Source organism: Rosa rugosa, chromosome 3, assembly GCF_958449725.1.
Source record: "Rosa rugosa chromosome 3, drRosRugo1.1, whole genome shotgun sequence".
NCBI lineage: Eukaryota > Viridiplantae > Streptophyta > Magnoliopsida > Rosales > Rosaceae > Rosa > Rosa rugosa.
Window position 1 is genome coordinate 45419855 of NC_084822.1, and position 20949 is coordinate 45440803.

The 20949-nt window shown below is 37.4% G+C and overlaps 4 protein-coding genes across 4 annotated transcripts; 3 read left to right on the forward strand and 1 right to left on the reverse strand.

Moving 5' to 3' along the window:
• The first annotated feature begins 3061 nt into the window (after positions 1-3061).
• LOC133736468 (uncharacterized) lies at positions 3062-7343 on the forward strand. The gene is made up of 5 exons (XM_062163967.1): positions 3062-3398; positions 4241-4421; positions 5029-5431; positions 6120-6197; positions 6436-7343. Exons 1-5 carry the CDS (start codon positions 3312-3314, stop codon positions 6935-6937), a joined length of 1251 nt encoding a protein of 416 aa, XP_062019951.1. The 5' UTR covers positions 3062-3311; the 3' UTR covers positions 6938-7343.
• A 1711-nt stretch (positions 7344-9054) lies between these two features.
• On the reverse strand, positions 9055-11430 carry LOC133736469 (GDSL esterase/lipase At1g54790-like). The gene is made up of 5 exons (XM_062163968.1): positions 11217-11430; positions 10890-11093; positions 10637-10803; positions 10292-10562; positions 9055-10197 (listed from the first exon to the last, which is right to left on the reverse strand). The coding sequence occupies exons 1-5, from the start codon at positions 11416-11418 to the stop codon at positions 9920-9922; spliced, it is 1122 nt and encodes a 373-aa protein (XP_062019952.1). The 5' UTR covers positions 11419-11430; the 3' UTR covers positions 9055-9919.
• A 1206-nt stretch (positions 11431-12636) lies between these two features.
• Positions 12637-16334, forward strand: LOC133736789 (elongation factor Tu, mitochondrial). Its single transcript, XM_062164387.1, has 12 exons — positions 12637-12915; positions 13215-13290; positions 13421-13513; positions 13629-13703; positions 13850-13954; positions 14065-14155; positions 14237-14442; positions 14699-14782; positions 15006-15071; positions 15163-15225; positions 15522-15762; positions 15911-16334. Exons 1-12 carry the CDS (start codon positions 12740-12742, stop codon positions 15976-15978), a joined length of 1344 nt encoding a protein of 447 aa, XP_062020371.1. The 5' UTR covers positions 12637-12739; the 3' UTR covers positions 15979-16334.
• A 747-nt stretch (positions 16335-17081) lies between these two features.
• Positions 17082-20291, forward strand: LOC133739596 (E3 ubiquitin-protein ligase SP1). The gene is made up of 11 exons (XM_062167381.1): positions 17082-17469; positions 17585-17637; positions 17746-17867; positions 17976-18071; positions 18159-18296; positions 18375-18440; positions 18872-18984; positions 19102-19212; positions 19397-19440; positions 19525-19633; positions 19731-20291. The coding sequence occupies exons 1-11, from the start codon at positions 17396-17398 to the stop codon at positions 19831-19833; spliced, it is 1029 nt and encodes a 342-aa protein (XP_062023365.1). The 5' UTR covers positions 17082-17395; the 3' UTR covers positions 19834-20291.
• The last annotated feature ends 658 nt before the right edge of the window (positions 20292-20949 follow it).

A 20949-nucleotide genomic window follows, 5' to 3' on the forward strand; every position in this document is an offset into this window, starting at 1 on the left:
TATTATTAGTGAGGAAATATGAGACTTTAGCGAGGAAACTTTTCAACGCCAAAGCTATATTTAGTAAGGAAATACGGATTTCCTCGTTAATGGTTTAGTGAAAAATTTTGTGAGACCCGCCAAATCTAGTAGCAACGAAACTATAGGTTCCTCGCTAAATGTCAATGTTCAACGAGGAAACATATGGTTGCCAAAATATGCAATTTGCGAGGAAATAATTAAGTCATCGCTATAGTTTTGGTGGGAAGTCTTCTGAAACCCGCCAAATTATATGGCGACGAAAGTATGTTTTCCTCACCAATAAGGACTCTTAACGAGGAACGATTTCCTCGCTAAAAGAGGACTTTTTTATGAACGATTTCCTCGCTAAAAGAGGATCTTTATCGATGAACGATTTTCTTGCTAAAAGAGAACCTTTAGAAATGAATGTTTTCCTCGCCTTTTAACAATGAACGATTTTCTCACTAAAAGAGGACTTCTATCCCGTACCAAAAAATTTAACTTCTTACTAGTTTACAGTTAGTAAAAGACTATTTTACTTCATGGGTTTCTGTTTTACCGTTTAGGGAACGTAGAGTTGACTTTTTATTTGACATGACAATTTAGTAAAATTTCTTGTGGAAGTTGTAGAATACGTTAAACCGAGTTCGTAGACATGTAGTTTGCCCAAATGGGAGTTCGCATGAAAAAGTTATAATTGAAAACCTAAGTTACTATTTTGGGTCTTTGTGTATATATTTGTGGGTTTCTATTTTTGGAAAGGATAAGGGAATTTATTTCAGCGACCCGACCCATTTTCAAACCCGGAAACTAGATCCTACAATTTCTCCGTCGTCGGACTGCCGACAACAAATTGAGCCTCTCTTCCTCCTCCTTCAACCCATGTAGGTATCCTTATTTGAAAAGCTTTGAATCGAGAAAATCGTAGTGAGATTGTTCAGTTCGGTGCTTCACCGAATTTTCATATGGATTAATTTCTGATTTCCAACATTTTCCGGCCAAGAAATCATCTAGGCTTTGATGGTTGCAGTTCCTTGAGCAATTCTAGACCCATCTTGCAGCTCAATTTGGCTAGAGGAGAGAGAATCGAACTCGGGCAGTAGGGATTTCTTTCGGGCTATAGTTTGGCCAACCTACTTTGAATTGGTTGTTATTGCAGGTATAAATGTTGTTGTACTTGTTGTGAGGATTAATTTGGTGTAGGTGGTGTGGCCAGATTTGAGCTTTGGGTGGTGGCGCGTGCAGCCTTTTTCAAACCTCTATTTTGGTTTAAAAATCCTATTTAGTAATTTAGGGCCTTTTGCCACACTTTATTGTATGAAAATTTGATTTTGATTATTGATTTGGAATGTTAATATGGAGATTTATTTGTTATTTATTTTCGTGTTGTGAATTTGAGTTTGGTTGTTATCCTTAGGCCCCTTTTAGATGACAGGAAATTGTGGTATGGAATGAGAATTAATTTCATCTTCCATTTAAAAATGTCGTTTGGTTGTAATAAGAGATTAGAAAGGAAATAAAAAAAATGAGATTTGACTGGAAATTGACTTCCTCAGAAAACCTGAATAGAATTACCTAATCAGGGGTGGTATTCTATTTCCCCATTTCTTAGCATTTTCCATTTCTCCTTTAACAGTTATCAATACTCTAAACTGGAAAAGCAGGGAATAGAATTACCTAGTCACTGGTATTAAGGATCCTAAATTGGAAAAGCGGGTTTAGGGAAAATTATAAGTAAATTGGGTTTATTAATTTTGAAAGTATCTATCGATTTTAATTTTTTTTCCTTTTATTATTTATACGCTGCCAATTTGTACTAGACGTAGTGAGCCCAAATGTAAAAGTAATTAATTTTCTTTTTTGTCATCTTAACTATAAGTTTGAAGTATATATTAAAATAAACAAAGAATTAACGATAGTTAATGTCTTTTTACAACTATATTAAAGGTGTTGCTAGATAAAATTTAATGTTTGATACATATTTCCCTAATGGATGTTTTGAAAATATTAAATATAAACCAGAAGCAAAAGGAAAGACTAAAATTAAGGATTGAAGTGTACTAGTGTAGTATGAAACTATGAAATGAGAAAATGAGAAAGGAATGGGGGGTTCTAATACAGTATATACATAGACAAATAAGGAAGCTATTCAAACTGGCAGGGGTCTGGACCCCCCCCCCCAGACCTTAACACAGGTCCGCCACTGGGTGGACCACGTTGATACAGTGCTTGTTGGGCACTTTGCTTCCTTCGATGATGGCACTTCATCATACTTTATTTTGAGTATGGCCATCGCCCAGAGGTTTGCCCATGAGGATCCCTCGAAGGTTAGTATACATTCTTCTTTTATTAACCTTAATTTTGAAATTAGTCACTGCCTCCACCCGTGACGACAACATCGGTGACAAATGGCTCACCGAGTTCAGGTCGGATTCCATCTTTGTCGTCGATCTGAATGAGCTCATGATCTGAGGGCAATTTGGGGAGGGAGAGAGAGAGAGAGAGGTGAGAGAGAGAAACCGACTCCAGGATGAGATAGAGAGAGTGGCATGATAGTAGTTGTTTAATTAAGCTGAGGATAAAATTATCATTTAGTTCTTAAATTAGGCTAAGTTGGTTAATTTTAGCTTATTTAGATTCTTTGGGTTAAAGCACCTAATTATAAGTCTCTAGTATATCCCATGGTGTTTGATAAAAACCCGCTTCTAATTAAATTTCCAATCTCATAATCACTCTGAATCATTTGGCAAGTTTTGATTATCTAATTAATTAAGTTGCTTTGCCTCGCAAGTAAGTCGACCATCATGTCAAGAAAAGATCGTCTTCTATTAAAAATTTAAAACTTGACTCGTGTATGTACTCGTTGCACAATCTAGCTTTCCCTAAACCAACAAAATTGACGAACAAAAGGTCCACAAACTCAAAAGCGGCCATGATCCCACCATAGAATATGAGAAACATAATAAGAACGTGCACAGAGTTACATTGGATTACCACCTACATTGCAGAGACTCCAAGTTAGAAGAAAACAAACACACTCCTTGTCTGGTATGAGAAATCCAACCTGGAATCTCAGATCAGAACAACCCTTCTCCTCTTATCAAAACAACTGGACGACATAAATCCCACATTGTGATTTTCAATCCTCCTAATTTGGGTGCCACTCAAATCGAATAACACCAAATTCTAATAAAATCTCGGATTTTGAGTCCTGGGATGGATCAGTTTATGGTGGCCTGAAGAGGCACCAAGCACAAAAAGGGAGAGGAATTTAGTTTTCTAAACTTGGTTTCTCTTTTCTTTTTAGCTTCATGGTGGATAACGTTTGCCTGATGGCCTCTCATGGCTACCCTCATGGGCTTGTTTTGCAACAAGAACAGAACATGGGCATCATTAAGGTAAAGTGAAGGTCTTTGTAGCTTAGCTTATGGGATTTGTTGGGTTGATATTTGGGGTTAAAGATAAGATTTTTGAGATGCCCTGAAAATGTTTGAGTTCTTTTGGGATTTATGTTTGATTTGTAATTGTGGGCTGTCTATGTGGTGATGAAGTTCAGTTCTAGCTGTAATTAGCTCCAATTGGGCTTTGCTTATAAGATTTATGAGATATCCTATTTGTTTGAGTTCTTCTGGGATTCATGTTTGGTTTGTTAATTTAGGCTGTCTATGTTAATCAAATTCATTTCTTTCAGTCTATGGTGTATGTTTAGCTGTATTTGGGATCTCAATTATCCTTGAATTGTTGTACTTTGCTGAATGAATTTGAAGGGTAAATTGAGATATTGTTCTTTTGCTATTAAAGCTGCTGCCTACAATGTTATTTAGTTGACGAATTTGTTTTAGCCCCTAGTGTATATTTCTTCGTTCCTGTGGTCAATCAGTATTTGAGAAAGTATCGATCTTTGATATTTGCGCTTTGCGGATAAGTTTTATGAGATACCTTACGATTGTTGAGTTCTTCTGGGACGCATGGTTGATTTGTAATTTGGGCTGTTTACATATCAATCAAATTTCAGTTCTTTTGAGTCCATGGTGCATGCTTAACTTCCAATGATTCTTGTTTTGTATTATTTTGTTAAATGAATCTCAAGGTCAAGTTGAGATATTGTCCTTTTTTCTATCGAAGCTGCTGTTATAGGGTTTTATCTAGTTGACAAGTATGCTTTAGCAGCCTCCTGCTTATATTTTGGTTATTGACCTTAATCAGTATTTGAAAAAGAATCAATCTTTTACTAATGCAGGATTTCCAACCCTTCCTGCCAAGTTATGGAGCAAAACAGGAAATTACAAAGTTGGGATCTTTAAAAATGATGCCTCAGCAAAGTGAGGAGCCATGGAGAGCAATAAGTGGATTGTCAGAGTCTAACTGGTTTGCGAAGACTGCCTCAGATATTGAAAGGCCTGCACTCACTGATGTGCAAGGTATGCACCTACCTGGTATTTGTTGGTTTCAATGAGAAATTTTGTTTATTTTGTTCCAATATGTAAATCTTAAATGTCAAAGTATGCAGAATTCATCCGTAGACATGAAAAAAAGAGTAGTTGTTTATATGGATAGGCTGACTGTAAAATGATATGCTGGAATCATGATGGAGGATCCTTTGTGATAGACAAAAATTGCACGACTTTAGCATGCACTATTATATTTAAATGTTCTAGATTGGCTGGGGCTTTCTTACCATATTTTGATTCACGTGCCGTGTAACTTACTGTAAAGATGGACTCATGCATCCTAACCATTGTGAAAGAAGGTTGAGAATTTAAGATGGCATTAATGACAAATCTTATTGGCTACAGATGGTGTGTGAACATATTTGTTTCTCTGAAAAGGTGCAAAGTTAATATGTGTTTGTGTGTGTATGTGTGCATGGTCTCAAATATATGTGAAACATGAGCATCACACGCTATATATGGTGTTTTCAACAGAGTGCCATGTGATGATTGATGCTGCTAAATTGTTGCATATATTGTAATGTAATGTACTTCTTGAGCAATGTGTTGAATGATCTCCTTTTACTGCTGATTACAGATGTTCATCGAGATTCAGTGCTTTTCAGCTCTGGGATTGCTGAGCATTTCCTACGACATGAAAAAATGGCGCAGTTTCTCATGTCCGGAGAAAGTGAAGTAGAGAGAGGTGGACTAGATATAACTTCACTATATGACTTGATGGGGTTAAATGAAATGCACCAAAAGCCCTTAATACCGTCTCTCATCTACCCAAGTAGTGAGTCGAATACAAAGCCTCTCTTGGACTTTGTTGGTGGTCTGGCATCTAGTTCTAAAATTACATTTCAGCCAGATGGTCGAGTTTTCTTCACAGGTACAGGGACTGAGATGAAGCATCTCCTTTCAGTTGTTGCGGAGTTTTACTCATTGAAAACCTCAGCTAATTTGGGAAAGCATTCTGTTCTGGTTCCGTACTTTGATAGGTACGTATTGATCTTATACCTGTTTGACTCAAATCTGGAATCACTTGTTTTACAGGATCAAATATTTTCTGATGCTTCTCCTTTGGATGAATATTTTCTAATAAAATTATGTATATATTTCTTGTAGAAGTATGGCACCATTATAGTTGTTGAAGGCAATCTTGTTCCTTATTTATCTCAGTGTGAATTCTCTCTTTCTATTTGCGAAAGAAAAGATAAATGATATGATCAAAATTTTCTGCTAGTTTAATCTAGATTTTCTAACCCATTAATCATACATGTTATGCCCACTGAACACAAATGGATTTTCTGTAAATATTTTATAATGCCAGTTTTCTACAATTGAACATTTTATTTGTTTCTGCTGGTGAGTTTCTCATTAAAAAACGTACTATGTTAAATTCTCTTTTTATGTCTTTCTGCATAAAATCTCCTAGTTCAATGTGTTCTTATATATATAACATTTGTTACCTTGTTACTAGTTGGCAGTTTGGGTGGAGTGTAAACTATTTTTGTCGTATTTATGTCCGGAGTGTCAGCTATGAAAGTGGATGACTTACTTTTAAATAGTATTTTTTTATAACTTTCAAATTTGACATATATTTCAAAATTCAAATGTTCTCAATTTTCTGTGATTTTGTTTCGTTCCATAGACATGACCTGACAGTCAACTTATTTCATGTAACAGGTTCCAGTTCAGGGAAAAAGTCAATATTGATGGTTCGCCTTTGAAGATGCATGGGACTACAGTTGCTCCTTTAAAGAGGTATATAATGAGAGTGTTTTTAGTACTTTTTCCTTTTAGCTTCATACCTGTGACTTCCTCTCTTTTTTTCAGCTTCTTAGTTCTAGCTGTTTAAGTGATATCAGTTTCAACATTAAATTGAAATTCCAATTGTTGTTGATATTATTGGTGTCCGCTTTTGTATGCTTGTTCTTCTGCCAAATCTTGGATCAAGACGTACATGCTGCTTATTAACTTTATGTCATCCTTTACTTTACAGTCCTGAAAAATTCAAGACAAGGGGGATGCCTAAGCAGAAGAATGGAAAAAAGGTGGGCAGAGACAGAGATATATACAGGAGGAACTATTTCCACGCCTGTGAGAGCCTTCTATCATTAATGATCGACAGAAAGAAGAATGGGAAATCAGCAATTCATTCACTTCAAAAATCTGGCACTGAGCTTCCTCAGCTCCTGACCCAGTTTTCTGCCAGTATTGCTGGAACAGGATTGGCTGTCCTTTTCTCTGTTGTCTGTAAAGTAGCTTGTGCGAGGGTACCCTTCTGCTCTTATAAACTCTTGAACACTGGAGTTGGATTTGGGTTAGTTTGGCTGTCTTGGTCAGTGAATAAGCTGAGGGACACAATTGTTCCTATCAGCAAGAATCCAAGGAAGTCGGATTTAAAAGAAGAGGAAATATTGTCGAGGGTGGAGACGAGCGTGAATGAGATTTACTTCAGAGCTGCAGCATTGATGGCGGTGGCGGTGTTGAGGTTTGCTTGAACATGAAGCGAAGACAAAGTTTTGGGAGATACAGATGGTGTGAAGAACATTTGGCTAGATGGTCAGTATTTAAGTAAAATTGCATATGACGGTAGCTAAGTTGGCTAATGACCAGACAGGTGAAGCACTTTGATCAAAAGTGTTCTTCAATTAGATACAATTGAAGAACCCATCTTTCAAAGAATGAATATGTTCAAAAAACTCTACAGTTGACGTGAACCAGAACTCTGGTTATCCAGAGCTCTGGCTGATGACCAGTCAGCTGGTGGTAATAGTAGTAGTTCATGTAGAATGTGAATTGATAGGAAGGTTGCATGTAGTCTGTAACATAGTACAATTTTGTGCATGGAACTGTCTTTGTCTGTGTTACTATCCGTAAATAAACTCTTCTATGTTTGTTGCATAAGACATGTTTTGCATGACTAGAAATAGTTGGGAATTGCGTATTACTTCACTAAATGAGTGATAGCAGCGCTGTAAGCATAGTGGACAGGTTCAAATTTAATCATTTGAATTACGATTTTAGAATGAAAGTTTCTTGTTATTTTTTTTTCTTGGTTTTAAGATGAAATGGAAATACAAGATGAATGAACAACACCAACAAATGTTAGCATGTATTTCATTGTTAGTTTCACTTCAATATTCTGCAAAAGCAGAACAGTAGCAATTATACCACCCGCGGACAATGTGTGCAGCATAGTCTACTGCAGCCGCGGCTGCCGCCCCGAGGGTTCTGATGGCTTGCTTTCTCTACCTTGATTGGCATTGGGTATTGGCACAAGGGACGCATCTCCAGCCACGGGACAATGCAGTTTCCATGATAAAGATGTGCGCAGGGCAAGCAAGCAACCACTGGCTGATGATCACTCCCTTGTTCTTCTACTCCCTCAAAGTGATCAAGGCCCTCCTTACAAATAACGCAAGGTGCTGCTTAACAGTCGCCTCCAAACTAGCAACTTTCACTTTCTCCAAATCCCATTTGGGCTGTTCAACTGCCAGAAATATCTGATGAATAATGGGTGGCTGCTCATCTTCCGGGACATGCGCGCATGCGGCTGGAAATAAATTCGGCCACCTTGTTTGTATACATATCCCTTTTAGATGGAGCAGGAAATTAGAGTGAGAGACTGTAATATGTTAGTCCGCTAAAATGTGTTGTTCATGACTGGCAGCTGGCTTCCGAATAGCTTGAAGAAGGTTAATCTGATCAGAAGCACGCCGCTTTGGATGCCAAAGTGAAGCGGTAGTTCATGTTCTTCTTGTCTCACTCTAGTAGTATAATGATGGATCACGGTATCAGACTATCAGTACGTAAGTAGAGATACTCATCGATTCCTATATCAACAAGGAGAAGGCTGTCTAGCTCTTATAAGAGAGAAATTAGGTGTTCTGAACTGGGTTTCTCTCTACTCTTAGCTTCGTGGTGGATACTCTATGCTTGATGGCTTCTCATGGCTGCCCTCATAAACATGTTTTACAACAAAAGCACAGAATGGGCATCATCAAGGTAAAGTATAGCTTTTGTAGCTTAGCTTATGAAATTTACTGGTTTGATATTTGCTCTTGCAGATAAGATCTAGGGATACCATGAAATTGTTGATGTTTGTATTCGTAATGTGGACTGTTTACATATCAATCAATTTCAGTTCCTTGAGTCTATATCGTATGTTTAGCACGCAAAATTGCTTAATGAAATTGAGAGCCAATTTGATATGTTGTCCTTCTGTATGAAAGCTGCTGTTACAGGGTTTTGCTACAGCAGCCTAGTGTTTTTGTCTTGGTTCCGTACTTTGATAGGTATGCTTGAATTCTTATACCTGTTTGACCTAGATCTGGAATTGTTTGTTACACAGATCTCTAATACTCTAGTTTAGGATTCATATTTTCTAATACTTTCTACATGAGGACATTTGTTCTTCTAATGAAGCATTTTACTTGTTACTTTGCTTGACACAGTGTAAGTTCCTTATTTTTGTGTTCAACTCCTTGGTACCTGTTTAAGCGATCATTGGTGTCGGTTTTTGTATGCTTATACATCACTTCTTTCACCAAAAGCTTGGATCATTTACATACACGCTAGCTGCTTATGAACTTTCTGACATCCTTTTGCTTGACAGTCCTGAAAGAATCAAGACAACGTCATGCCATAGCAGAAGAAAGGTGAAAAGGTAGGCAGAGGGGGAGATCTATACACTAGGAACTATTTTCACACCTGTGAGAGCCTTCTATCTTTAATAATGGACAGAAAGAATCATGGGGAATCGGCGATTCATTCACTTCAAAAATCTGGCACTAAGCTTCCTCAGCTCCTGACACAGTTTTCTGCCAGTATTCCTGGACTAGGCTTGGCTGTCCTTTTATCTGTCGTCTTTAAAGTAGCTTGTGGGAGGGTAACCTTCTATGCATCTACACTTTTGAACACTGGGGTTGGGTTTGGGTTAGTTTGGCTATCTAGGGCAGTGCATGAGCTGAGGGACACTATCGTACCGCTATCAGCAAGAAATGAACTTGTGTTCATGAGAGATAAAGTTGTCAGTTGTTAAAGATATGCTGACCGGATAGGCTTGGGGTGGTGTACTTCAATTCGATACATTGAAGAACCCATCTTTCAAAAGAAATTGTAATCTGATTTAACAAAAGTATGACAATTGATGTGAACCTAAGCTCCGGTGATCTTGAGAGCGCTCTGGCTAGTGATCAGTCAGCCGGTAGTAGTAGTATATCATGTAGGATGTGAAATTGTGAATTGTTATCATGCTAGTCTGTTACATGATAAAAGTTTGTGCTCTTCTTCCTCTACATTGTTACTATCTAAACTCTTTTGTTCAATGTAAGAGAAATCAACCGTTTCAAAATAGTATGCTTATTGTGTATTACTTCACTAGTGAGTGTAGCTGTGTCCTATACATAAATGTACTGTATTGATAATTTGATCATTTGAATTGATTACTTATTACATTGTTTTTGAGTGTTACATATATGCTACTCAAGGTTTGGATTCCCATAAGAAATTTTGCTTCCAATCGAAGAGTTCAAGTAGTCTGAGTAGTTTCCTGTTAATATCTGCGAGGACACGTATTGATTTGCAGCTTCTGTATAATGATTACCATCCCAATTCACATACTCAGCTGGATTACTGCATGGTGTTGCAGTGACCACAGTCCCATTTAGATTCTTGGTTTGGCCACAAGCTATCCGGTTATCAAAATTTAATGGCGGACCACCATACCCACAGCAAGCTGCTATGCCTTGTTTGAAACCTGGAAAAAAGCAACATTAACCCAGAATTTGCCATCAATAAAAAAGGCAAAACATTGTGAAAGATATCATAGTTCTATGAAAAAGGCATGTTACCATATTGAGCATAGTTTGTGATGAGGTCCAACTTTATGGTGAAGATGTCAACATAAGTAACATTAGCTTCAGGGAAGTTTTTCTTAAACTTCAAGCAAAGATCATGTAGTTGTTCATTGAAAGCAGTAGCAGCACGGTTATGTGAAGCAACACATCCAACCTGGTTCAAATTTGATGGATCTTTCCCAAATGTTGCTATAATTCTGGGTAGGCATCCTAGTGGACCTGTATTATGGATCCAAAAATTCCTAGCCCCCTGATTGTATAGTTTCTGCAAAAGAAAGCGATTCTTGGTTGTCACGAAAGACTTTCAATTCCTAAGAGGGAAAAGAGATGGCCAATTACCTCAAATCCAGTCTCGAGTTCTGTTAGAATAGCTGGAATTGAAGCAACAACTTGGTCTTCTGATTTGGAAGAAAATGCACCATCAAGATCATTCTGTCCCACATCAAAAGTGTAAAGGCCTTGCTTGAAATAATCTTCATATGGGAGGACTGGTTGAAGCTTCTTGTCTAAATCACACATCAAAATTTCTCATGATCATTAAGTTCCACATGACAAACCAAACACATCATGCATCCATGCACAACATTAGTACCTTTCTCACCCAGTAACTCAAGAACTCGAGCCTTGAATCGGACAAATTGAGCAACCTGAACTCCGAAGGAAAATGGATTTGTTGAAGATGCTTTGGCTGGAAGAATGGTAGCTCCCCCGGTTGCAAAATTACATCCTGTTTGGAAGCTTGGTGCACCAACTGAATCCAAGTAAGGATTCAGATAGGGTAGGTCCATTGCAGTCACTGCAACATAAAACATGCGAAGTGTCAATATGTAAACTCCTTAAATACTAGACTTCAAAGCTCAAAATGCTTTACACTAAAGTTATGTGTGACATAAACACAACACCAATTAATAGGCCTTACCAAAATAGTCTATGATCAAATAGCCATTGCAAAAGCGTTTAATGGGAAAACCGACTCCTGCTTGAAGGCCTCCGGTGTCTGAATTCGAATCACCGAAGTTAAAAACTGCCGGATAAGTGAGATTGATGGGGATACTAGTTATAGGTAACAGTGCAAACACGAAGGGTAGGAAATGAAGGATGGAGACTACTTTCAGAGCCATGGCAACTGAAGATGTATGGGTTAATTAGATCATAGAATAAGTGAAACAATGGTCAAGTTATATACGTGCTCAAAGTTTGGTGATGTCTTTTTCTCGTTCAACAGAAGAAAGAGTTAGGTGGTATATGGGTGCCTTGTAAGCTGAAAGAAATGTGCTAAATATGGATTGGATGTAAATGCCATGAACTTGAAGTGCCTTAAGTCCAAATGGGAATGTTTAAAAAATCCAAGTCAAATTGATGCCAACTTCTAATTGTGGTGCTTCGTCAAACCTAACCCTTAAACTACAAGCCTCGTCTTCGAGACACTTGGGAGCATCTAGGACAAGTTTAACCAAAAGTCTGCCTTTTTAACTCCCTTTTCCTTCTGTATTAGTGATTACAGATTTGGAGTGATACAAATCAACCGCTGATTTTGAAATCTGATCTAGATCACTGTTTAGATTTCGTATCTTTAAATTTAGGGTTTCATGTCATACAAAGATCAGCACAATGTAATATGTCATAGATAATCTAGTGTTTATTGTTAAGAGCTTTGAGGTGAAAAAGATGAAAGTTTTTATGTATTACTATATTTACAGTATATATGTGTTACTACATTTACACTCAATTGCTCATTCATAATAGTCGAGAAATGAGCTTCAATCCTCTTATATATAATTACAAGATTGATTCGTATAGTACACATTTTTGCTTATTCCGACTTAGATTTTCACATTCATCATAGTTTATAAATTTTAACTCCTGCCAATAGTCATGATGTCCCATCGTCAATGGCAATTGTGGCTATTTTACTTATGTTGTTAACTTATTCACTTAACGGACAATTACTAATCTTATTCACTTAACGAACAATTTTAAGAAATTGTGAGGGAAATGTACTTAACATGTATTAAATCTAATACAACTAGAATATTAATAACTTAAAAATGATCATTTATTTTCAATCACCATGTTTCCTTGTCCTTCACCATATCTAAAAACTGTTATAGGAAATCTGTTGCAGCAAAATATGCTCATTTTTTCCCCTAAAATATGAAGAAGCTGTTGGAGTGAGCAGGCCTTTTGTATTGACATATATCTTTTGCATATAGTTAGTTCTTATAAACACAAACACACAAGTCGCATCTCATTGTACGACACATTAGCTAATAAGAAGGGGGCCGGGTTTGGTAGATTCGGGTTATGATCCAAAGGCCCGCGAGTAAAACCCTTGAGAAATTAGAAAACCCCAAAAGCTAAACCCTCAAGTCTCCGCCACAACACTGCCTATAGTGAGTAGTAGAGGCTCTCTCTCTCTCTTCTTCTTCATTCCGATTTCCAATGGCTTCGGTCGCTCTCCGGAACCCTAATTCCCGGCGCATCCTCCCCGTCTCCTCTCAAATCTACTCCTGCTGCCGTGGATCCGCCGCCGCCGCCGCTTCTCCGATCTCCTCCGAAAATGACCGCTCTTACACCCCCATTCCTTGGCTGAGATCCATGGCCACCTTTACACGCACGTTAGTATTTCTCCTCTCTCTCTCTCCGTTTGTTACTATTAGGGTTTAGGGTTTTGAGCGGATTAGTAATATTGGGTTTCATCTTTAGTTGATCAAAGCTTGTATCTTGAAGTGGTTTATGTACTTGTTTCATTAGGAAAATGACTTTCTGTTAAATTTTGTATTGGGTTACTTAGCCCTGTTGATATTTTTTGTTTTTCTGAATTGGGTTTAGCGTAGTTTTACTTTTCTTGTCTACTTTGATGAACTTGAATGTTAAAGGATGAAACTTTATGTATATGGTGGTGTCTGCCTAACAGAAAACCTCATGTGAATGTGGGAACTATTGGTCATGTCGATCACGGAAAGACGACGCTGACTGCTGCAATCACAAGGGTCTGGTCACTGATTCGTATTGGCTTGTTTTCATTTTCTTCTCAATACATACTTTAAAAGGAAAATGCTTTGTTTAAAAGGTCCCAACTTTAGCATTTTCGATGGTAATAATGGTTTGGGTTTTTCTCAGGTACTTGCGGAAGAAGGGAAAGCTAAGGCAATAGCCTTTGATGAAATTGACAAGGCCCCTGAAGAGAAGAAGAGAGGAATTACAATTGCTACGGTTAGCATGTGTTTTTTGACTTGAGGCCTGTCCTTTTGATTGGAATAATGTAGCTTCCATATCCATTATCTTAATCATCTTTTCAAATGTAACTTTGTTTGCCTTGATTTTGTAGGCTCATGTGGAGTATGAGACCACTAAACGCCATTATGCACATGTGGACTGCCCAGGACATGCTGATTATGTCAAAGTAAGTTTTTTTTTTTTTTTTTGGTTACATATGTCAAAGTAAGCTCTGAATTCACTGAATATTATTTCTTCTTAAAGAAAAGATTTTAATGGAAAATATTGTATAGCCTTGTGCCTCCATAAATTAATTTGATTCGTGATGTGCAGAACATGATTACTGGAGCTGCTCAAATGGATGGGGGTATCCTTGTTGTATCTGCGCCTGATGGGCCTATGCCACAAACTAAGGAACACATTCTGCTTGCACGCCAGGTGGGTATTACTGATGCCAAATTTAGAAATCAACTCCAACCTGTGTGTTTATCTCATGCATTTGCGGTGTATAGTAATGCATATATTGTTTTTGTTGGGTGTAATCTTAGGTTGGTGTGCCATCACTTGTGTGTTTCCTCAATAAAGTTGATGCTGTTGATGATCCAGAGTTGTTGGAGCTTGTCGAAATGGAACTCCGTGGTCAGTAGATTTACACTTTGACAATTTGACAGCTTTATATTTTACTTAAATTTCTCATGTTTGCTCTACAATTTCTGGCAGAACTTCTTAGTTTCTACAAGTTCCCTGGGGATGAAATCCCTATCATCCGTGGTTCGGCTTTGTCTGCTTTGCAAGGCACAAATGAAGAGATAGGCAAAAAGGCAATTTTGAAATTAATGGAATCTGTAGATGAATACATTCCAGACCCTGTACGCCAGCTTGACAAGCCTTTCCTTATGCCAATTGAAGATGTGTTCTCAATTCAGGTAAGCTGGACATGCTTTTAGCTGTAACACATATTTGCGGTGCAATTTTTTTTTCTTAGTAACATGTGCTGCATTCATGATAATAGCACTGTTACTATAATTCGGTTATTATAAGCCTTTCTAGAAAATTCAGTCTTTTTTCATCCCGAATTACTTATGTTCTCATGTCGTAGACTTGAAATGGTGGTTTGCACTGTTCTGCTTCTCATATATTGTTTTGTTGGTGCTGAATTCATCAATTTCATGTGTGTTAAAGGGGCGTGGAACTGTTGCTACTGGACGCATTGAACAAGGGTGCATTAAAGTTGGTGAGGAAGTCGAGATTCTGGGGTTACATCAGGTGTGTGTATATCCGCTCTTTAAATTATGCGATGCCGCGTGTTGTTCCTTGTACATTTCTTTAGTGGAAGATTTACTATGCAATTAGTGGAGCTTCAGTTAGAAGGCTATAAAGCACTTTGAACTTAGGTGGCATTGATCCTTGAAATAGCAATTTTGAGGATAGAATACCATTCTAAGAATTGTTGGTCCTGACTCCTGAGATTGAACTTTTTCTTTTTCAGGGCGCTCCTCAGAAAACTGTGGTGACAGGTGTTGAGATGTTCAAGAAAATCTTGGATCAAGGGCAAGTAAGTGACTGATTCTAACACCTCTTCAAGATGCTACGGGTTTTTTTACAATAGGAAATATTTCTCATGATGGGTTTGTGAACTTGACTAGGCTGGTGACAATGTCGGTCTTCTTCTGAGAGGTCTAAAACGAGAAGATATACAACGAGGACAGGTGCGTGGTTTTATTTGCACCAGGAAATTTAGCTATTCTCGATTTTTTACTTTAGATATGTTACATTTTAGTGGGTTATTATTGTATTTGTACTGTATTTGTACTGTATTTGTACTCCTTACGGTCAGCAATGATTTTTCTATTGTGTTGGCAACTGAACTATGAATTGGCATTGACCTTTTAAATTTTGGAAGGTACTTACTTTTTTATACTCGTGTATAGGTAATTGCTAAGCCAACTTTTTTATACTCGTGTATAGGTAATTGCTAAGCCAACTTTTTTATACTCGTGTATAGGTAATTGCTAAGCCAGGAACAGTGAAAACACACAAGAGGTTTGAAGCAGAGATATATGTCCTCACAAAGGATGAAGGTGGACGTCATACTGCTTTTTTCTCAAACTACATGCCTCAGTTTTATTTGAGGACTGCAGATATCACTGGAAAAGTAGAATTGCCAGCTGATGTTAAAATGGTTATGCCTGGTGACAACGTGACTGCAGTTTTTGAGCTCATTCTACCTGTTCCTCTTGAAGCAGGTACTTTAACGTCATGGTTTATTCCTCGTGATATCCCCCAATTATTTGCTTTATTCATTAGTTTGGCTTGTTTTATTCTTTCAATATTCTTTGTAAACCAAGTGTAGCTGTTTTGTTCATGCTAAGTATTCCCGATATTGATTTGCAGGTCAAAGATTTGCCTTAAGGGAGGGAGGTAGAACAGTTGGTGCAGGAGTAGTTTCAAAACTACTTTGAGCAGAGATTTTCTAACGCTGGAGCCTTGATTTCCCTTTCTATGCTCATAAAGTGAAAAGGGGCACTTAGACAAACATGACGTGGTTATTCGTTGCATATTTTGAGTTTTATGCGTTTGTTTTAGGTAGTCTCGACGAGATCATTTGTTAGAGAAACAGCGTAAATTGAAAAGGAAACTTCGCAGCTCTGCGATAGTTTTTTTTGCACATTAGTTTCTTTTCAGAGCTGACAATAATAATGTAATCAGGGTCGTTTTGGTAAGTATTTTATATAGTTTGTCATGTACAATGTGAGTTCCTCGCAAATTTGTTTTACTGTCATTGAAGGAAGCCTGATTGTTCTTTGTTAGTTTCTAATTTCTGCCAGTGTCAATATGTTTCCACTTATTGAAGGTTGTTACAAAAACAGTTGCTGCAGAAATAAATAAGAATCACGCACCGGCAATTAAAGTGATGTAGTAGGATCTATTCGTTGGAAATTAGCCAAAAAACTGAGAGCCTCAAATTATTATTATAGATGTTAGAAAACTTTTTGGACATTATAATGTGAATGATGCTGTAAAGTAAAAGTGTATTTTTCAGTGATGATTTGGGTGCGAATTCTGAAGTTGTTTTATTGATGGTTGATTGGAGATATTGTTTTTTTTTTTTTTTATTCTCTTTTTTAAAAGAGAATTAAAGGGTTTCACTCCTGCCTCCATGGTGATTCGAATCCATGACTTCGTACATAGGTAGTGAGTGCTCTAACCACTGAACTAACACCACTTCGTCAGAGGTGATGGTTGATTGGAGATATTGTTGATATTCATATGTGATTTTATCATTTTTATGTTTTGGTTTTAATAATTTGTTTTATCTTTTTTTTTTTTATCAAAATAATTTGTTTTATCTTAATATTTATTATCAAAAAATAAATACGAGATCTTCTTTGTACTTCAAATTTCAAAATATGACTTTTGTAACTTCGGACAAATACAATCTCTCTCTCTCTCTTATTATTATTTTTTTTAACCAAGTAAATAAATATATAAAAACCAATTAAAACCCATATTGCATATTGTCTGTCAAAGAAAAACAAAACTATAATAAAATGACCCATATATGATATATCCTGCACTGCTTCCATTCCAATCAACGTTAATTCCCAAAAGAAAGCTGTGTCACCGCCTCCAGTCTCTCACACTTGAAACTTGATTCTCCCTTTTCCACACTCCTCGTATCTGATTCCCCTTTTCCCGTCTTTTTTAAATTTCCCGGCAACGCTTTCCAATTTCCCCACAAATTTCACTCTCCTCCTTTTCAATCCCTAATTCCCCCAATTTGTTCCTTCCTCAAATTCCATTCCAAACACATACCCATCTTGAACATATGCCTAGATAGCAAAAGCCTCTGGATTTTAGGCTTCTTAATCAATAAAGATGCTACCTTGGGGTGGATTAAGCTGTTGTTTGAGTGCTGCTGCTCTCTATCTTCTCGGCAGAAGCAGTGGCAGGTCTCTTTTCCTCCGATTCTTAACAATCATATTAGCTTCTAATTGCCCACTTTGAATTTTGAGCTACTGTAGAATCAAATTAGCTTACTGGGTGTTTTGTTTTGTGATTTTACAGGGACGCTGATATTCTTAGGACAGCCACTCGGGTCAGCCAGTTGAAGGAATTGGGTATGTACCCTTTTTATTTTCGAAAGAGAAAGACTTGCTAGTGACGGCATAGCCCAATTGATTGGATTAGAGACGTAAGATTTTTATCGTTTTCTTTTGAATTGTCAGCTAAATTGTTGGATTCTGAGTCTATATTACCATTGGTGGTTGCGATTTCGGGGAGAGTTAGCTCTGACACTCCCATCACCTGTGAGTTCAGTGGTTTAAGAGGTGTAGTTGTGGAAGAAACGGTACCGAAATTAAACTCTAGAGCATTGTTTTTTATGCTGTTTTTGTGTTTTGGTGGTTAGTTTTTTGGGTAATTGGTAATGGATGATCTTGTTTATATATTTTTTTAGGCAGAACAACATTTTCTGAAACACAATGATGCTGGATCATGGATACAGGATTCTGCTTTGATGCTGTCGATGAGTAAAGAAGTCCCTTGGTATCTGGTGAGATAACTGCATTGCGCCCTCTCTCTTGAGAGTTGAAAGTTGACTAACAGAATATTATGACGGTGCATTAATTCTTTATATCAGGATGATGGGACTGGTCGCGTGCATGTGGTGGGAGCTCGAGGTGCCACAGGCTTTTCATTGCCGGTTGCAAGTGAGGTATTTGAAGAGTCAGGGCGATCCCTTGTACGAGGGACATTAGATTATCTTCAAGGCCTCAAGGTCTGTCTGGGTTAGTTAATGTTCTTTGTCTCATGCAGAACTTAATTAGTCGACTAATATGGTGACTACTTTTGTTAGATGCTTGGAGTCAAACGAATTGAGAGGGTATTACCAACTGGTACTTCTTTGAGTGTTGTTGGTGAGGTATGTTGTTGCTCAATATTATGCTGCAAGTACTTAATATACATGCAAATAGACTAAAAGCTAATGAATGACTATTACTGTTCAGATGGTATATATATACCGGTTTATATTATAGAATTACAATGTAGACCAACATTTTTAGTTTAACATGCTACCAATTGGATGATGTGCATGTACAATCCAACCACATTAAGGGTTTCCACTTTCCTTTAATGACCATTGTTCCTGTGAAGATTTTGGTATGGTATACACTCCTATAAACGGATTTTGGGTGTACTTTCATAACCTCAGTTTGTTTATAGGAAATCCTTTGATTGAGATTTTATTCATTGAAGCCTGTCATGTTGTAAACTTGTAATATATCCTATCCCTTAATTTTGTTTGTCATCACAAAAAGTTATATATCTCTGGTTGTTTCAATTTATGTTCAGGCTGTTAAAGATGACATTGGTACCATTAGAATTCAACGACCCCATAAGGGACCATTTTATATCTCCCCCAAAACCATTGATCAGCTTATTGCAAACCTGGGGAAATGGGCAAGGTTGGTTATTAAATTCTTGAATAGATACAAAATGGTCTGTACATGTGGGTGTGTGTGCGTGCGTGTATTTTCGTGTGTGCTTTCTCTGAAGTCTGATGGTATAGATGTATTCACCAGGTTGTACAAATATGCATCTTTGGGTTTGAGTGTGTTTGGTGTTTATTTAATTGCTAAGCATTCCGTCCACTACATCATGGAAAGAAAGCGGCGTTGGGAATTACAGAAAAGGTAAGTCCCTGCTTATATTTTTATGTAAAGGAAAAACAACATATATAGTGATTGGCACTCAAAAAGGTGGGCTTCACTTCTTTTGGACAGAAAATTAAGTTTGTTCAACTCCTGTGTATTTGAAATTGTTTCTTCTGTCTTTCAAGAAATTCTATACAATTATATGAAATTCCTCTTGCTGCAGGGTTCTTGCTGCAGCTGCTAAAAGATCCGGGGAAGATGATGAAGGTAACTTGTTTATTGTTGACTGTCCCCATTACATGATTATTTGCTCAGAAATTTACTAAAATGCTTTAAATCTGTTTCTCCCAGGTTCAATTGAAAGAGATGATAATGCATCAGATGCTCCCAAGAAAGACCGTCTGATGCCTGATTTATGTGTGATATGCCTTGAGCAGGAGTATAATGCGGTTTTTGTCCCGTAAGAACTGACTTTAGGCTTTTGATACAATAAATTATCTGCTTCATAGTTCATTTCTTCATAAATTAGCAGTAGCTGACTCTTTTTTTTTTGTTAGGTGTGGTCATATGTGCTGTTGTACAACCTGCTCCTTGCACCTGACCAATTGTCCTCTCTGCCGGCGACGAATTGAGCAGGTGGTTAAGACTTTCCGCCATTAAGATTCTGCTTCAAATGTTTTCAGCTGCCGTAGCAGATTAAAAAAGAGAATGGGTCATATTTTTGTTGATCTGAAGGGTCTACCTAATTACTCTTTGCCCTGGCATTTCAACTTTGAAATGTGGTGCAACGCTCCCAAAGGCCCCTCAACTTGTTCTTATGAGTAGATTTCAATATGTTCTCTTGTTTTGTTTCAGAAAAGTTACTGAAACACAGTTCTTTCTGAAATATTTCTGAGTTAATGAAACTTGTAAATTAATGGATGTATTTTATGGTTGTAAATGATTCATGGATGTATTTTATGGTTGTAAATTAGTATTGATGCAGACTAGAAAGAGGTTGAGTGATGTACCCTCTATATGTATGTACGAGTTTATGCTGCCGAAAACATATGAGGTCTCCCTGGAAATTACTCCAACTCAGATATCCATTGCTTAATATATTCATGTTATCGGAAAAATGTGTTGAAAATGACATTTTCTTTTCTTTAGCTAAAAAACTAACCCATGTTGTAGTATATATGACTCATCATGTTGTATATATGAGTCATAGTATAAATGTCTATATCATGTAATAAGTACTTGAGTGTATACATAGGTACTTGAGTGTATGAAGACTTGTGTGACATGCTTTATACCAAGAGGCAACAAGCATGGCAGATTTCATCATTGAAAGACAAGTATGCAGCTGCAGCCATGATGAAGATTGTTATCATTTTGGTTTTCTCTTTGAGCATTCACACTACAATGTTTTCCTATAAATACCCTATTGTATGAGATGAATAAATACACATGAATTCTCATTCTCTCTGAATCGAAACTCTCTCTCTCTCTCTCTGTCAATTTTGATTGTCCTTAAACACGTTATCAGCACGAAGTTGCTCTAGAATTAGAATCGAAAATTGACAAGAGTAGAGTTCATCATCAATCGAAGTCATTTTTCCAAAACTACAAAAAAAACCTCCAAAACCTATCTCATATCAAAGCCATTGATCCCAGAAGCCCAGAACCGGCCTCAGAATCGCCGGAACCGGCCGGAAAAGGCCTGAACCGGCCGCCGGAATTTTTGAACAGAAACCAGACCGCTGCCAAGTGCTGCCGAGCAGCTGCTCCGAGACC

What these genes read in the sequence shown, in the direction of transcription:
- LOC133736469 (XM_062163968.1), bottom strand. Translation starts at nt 11,418, where the DNA reads ATGGCTCTGAAAGTAGTCTCCATCCTTCATTTCCTACCCTTCGTGTTT. An exon ending in TGAGTTACTGGGTGAGAAAG is followed by an intron (nt 10,804 to 10,889) that starts GTACTAATGTTG and finishes TGTGTGATTTAG; the next exon opens with ACAAGAAGCTTCAACCAGTC. An exon ending in CACAAACTATGCTCAATATG is followed by an intron (nt 10,198 to 10,291) that starts GTAACATGCCTT and finishes GCTTTTTTCCAG; the next exon opens with GTTTCAAACAAGGCATAGCA.
- LOC133739596 (XM_062167381.1), top strand. Translation starts at nt 17,396, where the DNA reads ATGCTACCTTGGGGTGGATTAAGCTGTTGTTTGAGTGCTGCTGCTCTC. An exon ending in ATTATCTTCAAGGCCTCAAG is followed by an intron (nt 18,297 to 18,374) that starts GTCTGTCTGGGT and finishes TACTTTTGTTAG; the next exon opens with ATGCTTGGAGTCAAACGAAT. An exon ending in CGTTGGGAATTACAGAAAAG is followed by an intron (nt 19,213 to 19,396) that starts GTAAGTCCCTGC and finishes CTCTTGCTGCAG; the next exon opens with GGTTCTTGCTGCAGCTGCTA.
- LOC133736789 (XM_062164387.1), top strand. Translation starts at nt 12,740, where the DNA reads ATGGCTTCGGTCGCTCTCCGGAACCCTAATTCCCGGCGCATCCTCCCC. An exon ending in AAGATATACAACGAGGACAG is followed by an intron (nt 15,226 to 15,521) that starts GTGCGTGGTTTT and finishes ACTCGTGTATAG; the next exon opens with GTAATTGCTAAGCCAGGAAC. An exon ending in ACCTGTTCCTCTTGAAGCAG is followed by an intron (nt 15,763 to 15,910) that starts GTACTTTAACGT and finishes ATTGATTTGCAG; the next exon opens with GTCAAAGATTTGCCTTAAGG.
- LOC133736468 (XM_062163967.1), top strand. Translation starts at nt 3,312, where the DNA reads ATGGTGGATAACGTTTGCCTGATGGCCTCTCATGGCTACCCTCATGGG. An exon ending in TGCACTCACTGATGTGCAAG is followed by an intron (nt 4,422 to 5,028) that starts GTATGCACCTAC and finishes TGCTGATTACAG; the next exon opens with ATGTTCATCGAGATTCAGTG. An exon ending in CTGGTTCCGTACTTTGATAG is followed by an intron (nt 5,432 to 6,119) that starts GTACGTATTGAT and finishes TTCATGTAACAG; the next exon opens with GTTCCAGTTCAGGGAAAAAG.